We start from the raw sequence: 11337 nt of genomic DNA, 5'->3' as shown, positions 1-11337 counted from the left end.
GCGGCGCGCGCTCAGCTCTCAGCCCGCTCGGTATCATGGCGGCTACGGCCACGATGGCGACCTCGGGTTCGGCGCGGAAGCGGCTACTCAAAGAGGAAGACATGACCAAAGTGGAGTTCGAGACTAGCGAAGAGGTGGACGTGACCCCTACGTTCGACACCATGGGCCTGCGGGAGGACTTGCTGCGCGGCATCTATGCCTACGGTAGGTGGGCTCGGGTAGCGGGCCGGGGGCTCCCACGGAGAGAACAGGGGCCAGGCCGGGGGTGGGGCCCGAGACTGGGAGTCCAGCGGCCCTGGAGGCTGGCGGTCGGAGGTGAGGCCCAGCCTGGGGGCCCTACACGCGTTTGTGTCGGCTGGTTCAAGTGTTCTCTCGGCAGGGCGCCGTGCTGGGTCCCGCGAGGGCTGCAGGGTCCTCTGTGCTCTCCCAAGTCGTTCATTCAGTGGATGACTGTCTTGTAACTAACAGGTGCTAGGACGTGCGCGGCTCTGGGCACTAGGGGCTTAGCAGTGGACCAGACAGGCCTAGGGAGCTTAAGTTGTATTTGGGAGAAAGACGAAGTGGTAATGGCTGCGAAGAAAATAAAGCTGGTTAACTGAATCAAGCATGATTGGGGGAGGAGAGAGTTAATAGGGCAGTTAGGTTTGGGGCCTTCAAGGCTGGCATTTGACCTAAGATCTGGGTCAGAGAGCCCGTTATGAGTAGATTATGGTAGAACCAAGCAGAGAGAGAAGCTGGTCCCAGGGCCCTGCAGCCTGAAGCCTTGTATCTTTAAAGAAGAAAAAGAATGCTGTCCTGGGAGCCTAGGGGCGAGATTGGGGCGCGGGAGAGGCACAGCCAACAAAGCGTGGTGCCAGGTGATAAAGAATTTGAATTTTATTTCTAAGTCCAGTGGGAGGCCTTTGGAGGGTTCTAAACAGGAAAGTGATGGGATCAGATTTACAGTTACAGAGGTGGTCCTGGGTGTCTGAATATGGGGGGAGGTGAGGCAGGAGAGGAATCAGGGAATGTTAGGAGGCTTTTGTTCCAGTCCAGGGAAGCGATGATGGTATTGTGTTGGAAATGGAGTGCTGACAGGGTTTGATTATGGGTTGAATGTGAGGCTCAGAGGTCCTGGGTGTGTGAATAACTGGGCGGGTGATGATGCCCTCTCTTCTGGTGGGGGCCACTGGAGGGAACTCTTACTGGATGAGTGGAGCTTGAGGGACCTGTGAACTATCCAGTAGGACATGTAAAGGAGGCAGCTGGGGAGCCTGAGAAGAGGTGGGGTTGGAGATGCAGATGGGAGTGATTAGCACCTGTGCTTAATGCCTGGAACTGGGACAGACATCTTTTCTATTCAGCATCTCTGACACTGTGACAGTTCAGCGCAGAGAAGGTGCTGAGGGAATGGGAGGTGAAGAGCCGGAGTAGCCAGGCCTGATAGTGTGGCTGACAGCCCTACCTACCTCTGGGCACCCAGGACATCACTGCGCTAAAAACACTGTTTTTAGCTTCCCAATCCATATGCTGGGTCATCATGAGGGGTTTAATTCATCTGTTCTATTTGCTTTTGTGTTAGGTAGGAAAGTGTATTATATTTTAGAAAACTACCAGAAATTGAAGTGTGCTATGTTGATTTTCTTGCACAATAGAGGGATGGTGTTGTAGTTCATGTAGCTGCATCAAGCAGGAATATGATCCAAACAGTAGATGAAGTGGAGTTCTAGGTGATCTGAACAACTTGCAGACTTACTACTGGTTGGGGGTGGTGACTACAGTACTGATTGGTTTATCTTCCTTTTTTACCTTAAAAAGTAATGTCACAGAACCCCCAGCAGTGCAGGTTATTGTAATGTAGCCAAACAATACACAAGTAATTGGAGTAAAGTGTGAGCCTTCCTCACCCCCATTCTCCAGGAGTAACCACTGACATTCTTTTTTTTAACCTCAGATCTCTCTGTTTTGCAACAATGTTCCTTAGAGATTGTTTCTGTATAAATAAGATTGTGTGTGAGTATGAAAATCCCCTTCAGCCTAGTACTTCATTCAGTAGCCCTTTCTTCTGAGCTTAGTATGTTGGACATCGGGTTACGAGTGGGTGGGGAATTTTTAAAAGATACCATCTTCCCCACAAAGAGCTCCAGTTACGGTTTTAAGTATGCTGTCCTAGTGGCTAGAGCTCATTTTTTTTGTTTTAATTTACAGGTTTTGAAAAACCATCAGCAATCCAACAGCGAGCTATTAAGCAGATAATTAAAGGAAGAGATGTCATTGCACAGTAAGTCTGCTCATGCAGTAGGAGTGAGGTGCTAGTCAGCACAGGAATGTGTAGTTCAGTGCTTCTCCATTCAAACGCCTTTACCAGCTCTTGACTTGACTTCAGCTATGGGCTGTTTTTATTTTTGTGTCCTCCACTTTAGAAAGCATTCTTTTTTTTCTTTAAGCCAGATTTACTTATCTATCATTTGGCGTATGGAGCTATACATTAATACTCTTTTAATAGCTTTATTTCTGATTTGCCTAATTTTTAAAGATTCATTTACCAAAAAAAAAGTATGAAATTGTAGAAAAGAATTATATAAAAGGTAATCTTTTTCTGCCGCCTGGAACACCCATTCTACAGATTCTGCGGTTCTGTAACCCCCTGATGCAAAGGCCACTTTTACTGTCCTTATCACCTGTGATTTAAAGGTTGTGCTTGAGTCCTACCCCCTTATGGTTAAGATGTTGGTTAGGGCATTGGGGTCAGTGAAGGGGGAAATCTCCCTGGAAGAAGCTGCCTAAGTGCTTCTGCAGCCCACCTCCTTGGAGCACTGCTGGAGCAGGGGTTACATGAATGGGAGCAGTGGTGTGTAGCCCAGCACTCTACATCCCATTTATCTGTGTTTTCTTTACTAGATCTCAGTCTGGTACAGGCAAAACAGCCACCTTCAGTATTTCTGTCCTCCAATGTTTGGATATTCAGGTAATCTTAAACTTTAATCCTTGGAAATACTTCCTTTACCTTCTATAACTATGGTGTTCAAGAAATACAGTTCTTAAATATATCTAGTTGTACTGAATAAACATTTTTTAAGAGAATCTTAGTTGTACACTAGTGTCCAAGCTAATATCCTGTCAAAAAATTCCTTTTTATTTAAACTGTTTTTAAAAATTTTATTGAAATGCAGTTGATTTGCAGTGCTACATTAGTTTCAGATGTACAGCAAAGTGGTTCAGATGTGTATGTGTGTGTATATATATACTTTTAAAGATTCTTTTCCATTATAAGTTATTTATTTTATATATATGGTAGTGTATATATTTTAATTCCAAACTCCTAATTTATCCTGCCCCCCACCTTTTCCCATATAATAACCATAGATTGTTTTCTATATCTGTAAATTGGGAGGTTTTTTTAACTAGTTGAAATCTTCGTCTGCAAACAAGAATCCTGACTAGTATACCTCATTATTGCTGGTTATCTGGTTTAAGTAATATTCAGACTTGCTTACTTGAAATTGGATGTGTGGTTAACATGAGGTGATATTCAGAATAGATCCGAGTCTGAATATGTGCAGTCTACCTGGAGAAGGGAATGGCACCCCACTCCAGTATTTTTGCCTGGAGCATTCCATGGACAGAGGAGCCTGGCAGGCTACAGTCCATGGGGTTGCAAAGAGTCAGACACAACTGAGCAACTAACACACACACACACACCCCTCTCAAAAATACTGAGCTTCTCTATTTTCTGACAAAAATTATTTTCCTAGGTTCGTGAAACCCAAGCTTTGATCTTGGCTCCAACAAGAGAGTTAGCTGTACAGATCCAGAAGGTGAGATGGTTGAAGATGGCAGTGTCATATTTGCAAGTATACTTGATCCTTGAACCACATGAGTTTGAACTGCATGAATCCCATTTATATGCAGGTTTTTAAAAATGAATACGTACTACAGTACTGCCTGATCTGAACTTAGGTAGCTCCAAGGATAGGGAGGGCTGACTGAAGTCTGTGTGGATTTCTGACTAAAGTTGGGTTTAGGGGTGTCTGGAGTCAGTATCTAGGCATCATCCCTAACCTTCCTCCCTACCATTCACACTGGTCAAGCCAACTGATTGACTTAATTGAATCTGTTTTTTCTCTTCTGTTGGGGTTTTTTTCCCCTGATTCCTCATGTTTTGCCATAAATCATTGACTTTGTATGAAGTCATCTTTTGTTCTGCTTGTATGATTCCCGTTAGTTTTTTGCAATCTTAGAATTACAATTTTTTTCAAAAAAGTCCATCTTAATAAAAATAATTTTAACTATTTTGTTTTTATAGTGTAAACACTGGAAATGGAAATGTGTTTGTTAAGATGTTAATATTGTCTCTGGGTGGTAGGATTATAAATTTTGCATGTTTACTTATTTTTCTATAGTTTCTAATATATGCTGCTTTTATAAGAAGAAAACAGTAAAACTAATTTCATTCTGGCACAGAAAAGAGTAGAAGGAGGAGACTTGGGCTGTCTGTAGTTTTAGGATAGAAATAATAGCATGAACTATATCTGATGGTCATTTTAAATTAGCATAGAAGCAGTCTTCGTTTGGGGAGAACTCAGATGTTTCTGACTTTAAAGTGGTCTTGGGGCAGACCGTGGACATGAACCTGTGTTTTAATTCAGGGCCTGCTTGCTTTGGGTGACTACATGAATGTCCAGTGCCATGCCTGCATCGGGGGCACCAATGTTGGGGAGGACATCAGGAAACTGGACTACGGACAGCACGTTGTCGCCGGCACACCTGGGCGTGTCTTTGGTGATTAATTGCTTTTGTCTATAAAAAGTGCTTCAATGCTAGAGGACTATTTTCATTTTGATACGCTACCTGATAACTTTTTGCATTTGGCTAACTTTTAAGAAGTGGAGAGAAGGTCCCTGAAATGTGATGAAAACTGGTTGAAATGGCTGGCTCTTTACTTATAACCTGACCTCTACTTATTTGGAAATCTAATTTTATAGATATGATTCGTCGCAGGAGTTTGAGGACACGTGCTATCAAGATGTTGGTTTTGGATGAGGCTGATGAAATGTTGAATAAAGGTATAAATAACAAGAGTTTTTAGAGTTGGGCTATATTTCATGTATTTCTACTAAAATACATGAGGACAAAGACGTGAGGCCCCCTAAGTGATAGCAGTTGTGCTCTTAATACAGTGACTGGGAAATGTGTAATGACAGCTGTCACCTTGGTTCAGTAGCAGCTGTGGCCAGTACCTCAAGAGTCTTCACGCCTCTGTTCCCTGCACACCCCTTTCTGCGGTCTTACTTCCATATCAGGGAGCCGGCTGGGTCATCTCTGTATATACTGTGGTCGCCCAGTATAAAGGGAATAGTTTCCTTCTCAGGAGTAACTCGTGGGGTTCTTCCCAGGTGTTTTTCTGGTCCCAGGTTCTTGAGCAGTTCTCTTAGGAACCTAGAGGCTAATGCTGTCCCTCGGAGCTGCCCTCCACCCCACCTCTGTCTGGGGCCCCTTACCTGGAGGTCCTGCTTGTCAGCTAAGTTAAAGGTACAGTTACTACAAAGTGAGGTCTCCAGAACAGCGACATCTATGTCAGCTGGGAATGCATTGGAAGTACAGCGTCTGGACCCCTGATCTCAGCAGTCAGGGCCTCGCAGCTGCCTGCGCCCTTCTCATGTGCTTGTCTCCTAACCCCACCCTGCAGGGGTAGTGGTGTGGTGACCCGAGGGTGAGGTCCTGCCTGCCAGCAGGTTTTATTCATTCTATACCCTTTGAAATAATGTAAACTAATTGCATTATTTAATTAGGTTTTTAAGTCAAGGTATCATTGACATGTAACATTTTCAGGTGTACAACATGACTCAATATCTGTGGGAGATTGGTTTTGAATGGGAGGGTTTTTTTAATTGAAGATTTTTTGGTGAAAATCCAGATCTCTGGATTTACTTAAAATATGGCCGGTTTGGCCACCGTGGGTGTACATCCTCGGGGCACCAACAACTGGAACTGAGGTATGACCACCTGGCAGGGGCCCAGGGTTGTGGGCTCAGGTTTCTGTTGCTTTTTACTGTTGGCATCCAGGACTCTTGGGTGGGATCATGGTCGCCAGAGCACACCAGGGAGAGAAGAGGGGATGTGAGAATTTGGTCCAGTTCTATAAGAAGATGCCTTGTGAAATCTCACACCTTAAAACCACAATGCTACATCTAATTAAATGAACAATTGATGTGCAACTTGTGTCAGAGTGTGCAGCCTTAAAAATTCCCTGTCTCATTCCTCATCCCAGGTTTCAAAGAACAGATCTACGACGTGTACAGGTACTTGCCCCCAGCCACACAGGTGGTGCTCATCAGTGCCACGCTGCCCCACGAGATCCTCGAGATGACCAACAAGTTCATGACCGACCCCATCCGCATTTTGGTAAAACGGTGAGGATGCCCTATTTCTCAAGAGAGACTAAACCATAGCATAGTTGTATCAGGTTTTCAGTTCAGTCCAGTTGCTCAGTCGTATCCGACAATTTGCAACCCCATGGGCTGCAGCACTCCAGGCTTCCCTGTCCATCACCAAGTCCTGGAGCTTGCTCAAACTCATGTCCATCGAGTTGGTGATGCCATCCAACCATCTCATCTTCTGTCATCCCCTTCTGCCTTCAATCTTTCCCAGCATCAGGGTGAGTCAGTTCTTTGCATCAGGTGGCCAAAGTATTGGAGGCATCAGCATCAGTCCTTCCGAAGAATATTCAGGACTGATTTCCTTTAGGATTAACTGCTTTGATCTCCTTGCAGTCCAAGGGACTCTCAAGAGTCTTCTCCAACACCAGAGTTCAAAAGCATCAATTCTTCAGTGCTCAGCTTTCTTTATGGTCCAACTCTCACATCCATACAGAACATGAAAATTCTTCTTACTTTTCTCTTTTGAAAAGCAGGCTTTTACATATTCCCCATTGATTCAATAATTTCAAGTGTAAGAATTTGGTGATAGTATTTATTTATCAGTGAGATTATTTGTCATTGGGAGTAAAATATGTATACTGTTGAACAACCAAATGTTTTGTTTAGAACCACATACAAGGTGTGGTTAAAGGTTCAGACTGACCCTGAGCTTGGGCTCATGCTGTGGAAGTGGCGACTCCTGGGAGGATGTGGCTGGTGGGAGGGCCTGGGGTCTAATGACCAGACTCCTGTGCTGCCGGGGATCAGGCTGGCACCCGGAACGGCACCTGGGCTGTGTGCACCCTCGTTTGGGTTGAAAGGATGAGTTGACAAGGTTGTCTTTGTTCTCCAGTGATGAACTGACTCTCGAAGGCATCAAGCAGTTTTTTGTGGCTGTGGAACGGGAAGAGTGGAAGTTCGACACCCTGTGTGACCTCTACGACACACTGACCATCACACAGGCTGTCATCTTCTGTAACACCAAGAGGAAGGTGCGCAGTTGTCCTGGCTCTTTAATGTCCTTGTGGCAAAACCAAAAACAAAAAAAACGAAAATCATAGAACTTAGGCTTTTTCTGTTGAAGGCCTGAAGTATGTGTTTTAGGCTCTGGGTACATGGTCTCTGCAGCAGCCACTCGGCTTTGCCCTTTAGATCAGAGTTGCCATGTATAATGAGTGGACAAGCGAGTATGTCCAGGGAACTTCATGTGTACAGGTTGTTGGTCTAGTCCCCTGATTGTAGGCCCGGGATCAGTGGTTCAGGTGGCACCGGAGCCTGCGTTCTGTGATCTTCCATGTGATGCTGATGTGCGGGTAGAGCTGAGAACCCTGGCAGCTTTCCTTGGAAAGGAGAAGGATTTGGACTACGTTCCAAAAAAGATTGGAATTTAAATTTCTAACGAGAACAGTGACACACATATATATGTATTTTTTAAAAGAGGATTTTTGCCCCAAAAATTTGCTGTGCAAATTTAAGTTTTCTACACATCCAGTGAAGATCGGCGTGAGTTTTAAGAGCACTTGTTTTATGAGTATTTGTGTTGGTCCTGCAGGTAATTGACATGAAACCCTGAATCCAGTCTCTGGTTTGGTTTGTGAGCTTATGGCAGCACCTGTCAATTCCATCTGTAGGTTGACTGGCTGACGGAGAAGATGAGGGAAGCTAACTTCACTGTGTCGTCCATGCACGGGGACATGCCCCAGAAGGAGCGAGAGTCCATCATGAAGGAGTTCCGGTCAGGTGCCAGGTGGGTTGGCTGTGCCCTCTGCTCCTGTGCTGGGGCCGTGGGCCAGCGTTTACGGGGCGTTACTTTTGGTTAATTGTGTTTCTCAACCTGTATCCTTACTTTTCTCCCCTTGACTCTTGTTTCATCTGTTGAGAGTGCTGGTCTTCCTCTTGGGAGTTCTGCCTGTCCTTGGCTTGTGTGTCCAAGTTCAGAATTACTAGACGTCTGGAGGATTTAGCTGTTACTTTGGAAGTATCTGCCCTGCTCTCCTAGGGCCTCTGTCCTAAATCCTGCTCTGTTTGCGCCAGCTCCCAGTGCTCGGTGTCTCCTTAGTGCCACCTTTCTTCCTTCACATCTGGTTTCTAGACTTAAGCTTTAGATGGATTTCATGTAAACAACATAGTGTTGGGTTTTGTTTTTCCTTTCTTCTTAAAAAAAAGAAATTAATTGGTTTATTTGACTGCACCAGGTCTTAGTTGCAGCTCGTGGAATCTTTAGTTGCAGCCTGTGTGATCTTGTTCCCTGACCAGGGGTTGAACCCAGGCCCCCTGAATTGGGAGCTAATGAGTCGACTCTTCACATCAGGTGGCCAAAACACTGGAGCTTCAGTTTCAGCATCAGTCCTTCCAGTGAATATTCAGGATTGATTTCCTTTAGGACTGAGTGGTTTGATCTCCTTGCTATCCAAGGGACTCTCAAGCACCACAATTTGAAAGCATCAATTCTTCAGTGCTCTTATATATGGTTTTAAGTTTCATAAGATAAAATTGTCCATCTTCTAAGTGTATTTTAGTTGTCATTTCTTTAGTTTGGATTTTATTCTTGTTATTCCTTTCCTCACTTTTTATTTTGGAAAATATTTATATTTTATTTCTTTGTGTTATTTAGCTGCTGAAGAATTACCAACAACTGTGGTTGATGGTACTTTTATCATCTCCCCTGAGGGTATAGAGAACTTGAAACCCTTGACTTCACTGACCCTCCAGACTTCTGTCGCTATTTTCATGTGTTTTAATTTACATGTATTTCAACCTCCACAAGACGTTTTTGCTTCATATAATGAAACAGGTATAATTCATATCATAAATGCTTTGTGCTGACCACGCTCGTTACTCTTCTCTCTTTCCTTTATCTCCGAGCAGCTTCTGTCAGGGCTGTGTTTCCTTCTTCCTGAAGAGTGTCTCTGTATTTAGTTTGTGTCAGCTGGTCTCTGAAAATGTCTACTTCATCTTAAAACATCTCCTGATGTTGAAGGAGGCAGTCCAGTGGGACTGGTCCCAGGAGTCCCATGGACATCAGACTCTGGGCGCTCACATCCCTTACGTGAAGTGGCCTGGTGCAGTTGGCCTTCTGTGTCTGGTGTTTCTTGTTTGCCATTGTTCCTGTCAAGACGCCACTCCTATGAAAACAGTGTCTTTTCTGCAGGCTGCCCCTTAGGTCTGTTCGTTTGTGTTTCGTTTCAGTGGTTTTCACCCTCACGGGTCCATGTTTGGCTCTTGGCCTCGGCCCTCAGGTGGTGCTCCGGCTCCATTCCCTCCTCTCCCTCCCGGGCTCCAGTTACTTGTCATCATCTAGTAGCAGCAACACCTCTCTTTTTTTGTTCTATTCTTGTTCTACTTTTTTTCCTGTTCTATTGTCCCTTCAAACTTTGAATGTTTCTAGACCAGTGATGTCCAGTAGGAATGTAAATCAAGTAAACATAATGTTATTTAATCCTGTATATCATTTCAACATATAATCAGCATTAAAAATATTAATGAGGTTTTTTGCCTTTTTTTTTTTTGGTACTAAGTATCCAAATATAGTGTGAATTTTATACTTTCAGGCAATCTCATTTCAGACCAGCCGCTCCAGTGCTTTGTGAGCTGGTGGCCGCAGCATTGGATAGTGTGGGTCTGTGGTGTGACAGGTTCTGTCCTTTGTGAAGGACAGAGTGATGTGAGTTGCACTTCTAATTAGAAGACACTGTGTTTGGTGTGCACCAAAATCATTGAGGCCGGTGTACTTGATTTTTTGCTAGACAGAAGTAAAATGTCCTTCCCAAGTAGTGGTGGCTGTAAATAAATTAAATGTAGTAGAGTAAAAGATAGCATATATATATATTTTTTATTTTAATAAGATAAACACATGACTTACGTAACTAAGTAAACCAAACACGCCTTCCGAATGGGGCTTTCTGGTGCTGTCCCACATGCTTCAGCCTGCAGAGGGACCAGTGTGAGGGGCCCTAGTGTGCTCGTCGTTGGTCTGACGCTTTTATGCTAGGTGATTGTCTCAAATGCCTTTCTTTGTGCAGCCGAGTGCTCATTTCCACAGACGTCTGGGCCCGGGGGCTGGACGTGCCCCAGGTGTCCCTCATCATTAACTATGATCTGCCCAACAACAGAGAGCTGTACATACACAGGTACGCCATGCAAGCTTTTCCTTAGTTTCCTTCTTGTTGGTGGATGTACTGAAACCTTCTTTGCTCTGTTTACTAAAGTGATTTTGCTTTATTCTTGAAGAATTGGGCGATCAGGTCGATATGGCCGAAAGGGTGTGGCCATTAATTTTGTAAAGAATGATGATATCCGCATCCTCAGAGACATCGAGCAGTACTACTCCACTCAGATCGATGAGATGCCCATGAACGGTGAGACCCTAAGTCTGTCTGTGATTGTTATAGGAAGAACTTTCTGGTTCCTAGTCTGGGGCACTTGAGGTTTTTCCCATTTTGCTTTGTTTTTGTGAAGTCTTTTGTGAGCCTTTAGTTAGCTTTATAAATTTCATTTTGTTTGCATTATTTCTTATTGTTTATCTTTCTTCACTTTCAGTTGCTGATCTCATCTGAAAAATCTGCTCACTGGAGCCTCTTCACCTATTTTGTATCAGTTTGGAAATATTTAGAGGCAGTTTCTATTTAACGGGGTTTGTGCGAACTCTATTCTCAAAGCACCCCCCCCAACCTCACCCCAGGATGAATTCTGGAGATGGGGCCACCTTTTCTTACCCATGTGTAAATAATGCATTACTTTAAGTCTTTTTCATTAAACATTGAAAACTTTTCCCATAAATTCTAATTTGTATTTCTTAAGGTGGACTCAGCTTTTCTAGTGACCTGCTATTTTTATTCTCTCCTTTTACTCTGATTTTTGACCTTTAAGATAGTGAAATAGAAATGGTAAGCTGCCTGGCCTCTCCACACTTCCCCAGATTGGTACCCAGTCCCATTTC

The 11337-nt window shown here is 44.1% G+C and overlaps 1 protein-coding gene across 2 annotated transcripts; it reads left to right on the top strand.

Moving 5' to 3' along the window:
* Positions 1-11177, top strand: EIF4A3 (eukaryotic translation initiation factor 4A3). 2 transcript variants are annotated; one of them, XM_081575755.1, is made up of 12 exons: positions 1-204; positions 2188-2260; positions 2881-2947; positions 3735-3797; positions 4629-4761; positions 4965-5045; positions 6251-6392; positions 7252-7390; positions 8030-8145; positions 10421-10528; positions 10629-10756; positions 10938-11177. In XM_081575755.1, the coding sequence occupies exons 1-12, from the start codon at positions 36-38 to the stop codon at positions 10952-10954; spliced, it is 1236 nt and encodes a 411-aa protein (XP_081431881.1). In that variant the 5' UTR covers positions 1-35; the 3' UTR covers positions 10955-11177. The 2 variants fall into 2 exon arrangements, with proteins under 2 accessions (XP_081431881.1, XP_081431882.1); XM_081575756.1 differs by lacking the exon at positions 3735-3797.
* Positions 11178-11337: the final 160 nt, after the last annotated feature.

Source organism: Giraffa tippelskirchi, chromosome 3 (assembly GCF_054371585.1).
Source record: "Giraffa tippelskirchi isolate mGirTip1 chromosome 3, T2T-mGirTip1v1.2.pri, whole genome shotgun sequence".
NCBI lineage: Eukaryota > Metazoa > Chordata > Mammalia > Artiodactyla > Giraffidae > Giraffa > Giraffa tippelskirchi.
The sequence above is the reverse complement of the archived record's forward strand: the minus strand, read 5'-3'. Positions and strand labels throughout refer to the sequence as shown.

Bases quoted from the DNA above. Each gene is read 5' to 3' on its own strand.
- EIF4A3 (XM_081575755.1), top strand. From the start codon at position 36: ATGGCGGCTACGGCCACGATGGCGACCTCGGGTTCGGCGCGGAAGCGG. The intron at 5,046-6,250 runs GTATAAATAACA...TCCTCATCCCAG, and splicing joins TGATGAAATGTTGAATAAAG to GTTTCAAAGAACAGATCTAC. The intron at 7,391-8,029 runs GTGCGCAGTTGT...TTCCATCTGTAG, and splicing joins TCTGTAACACCAAGAGGAAG to GTTGACTGGCTGACGGAGAA.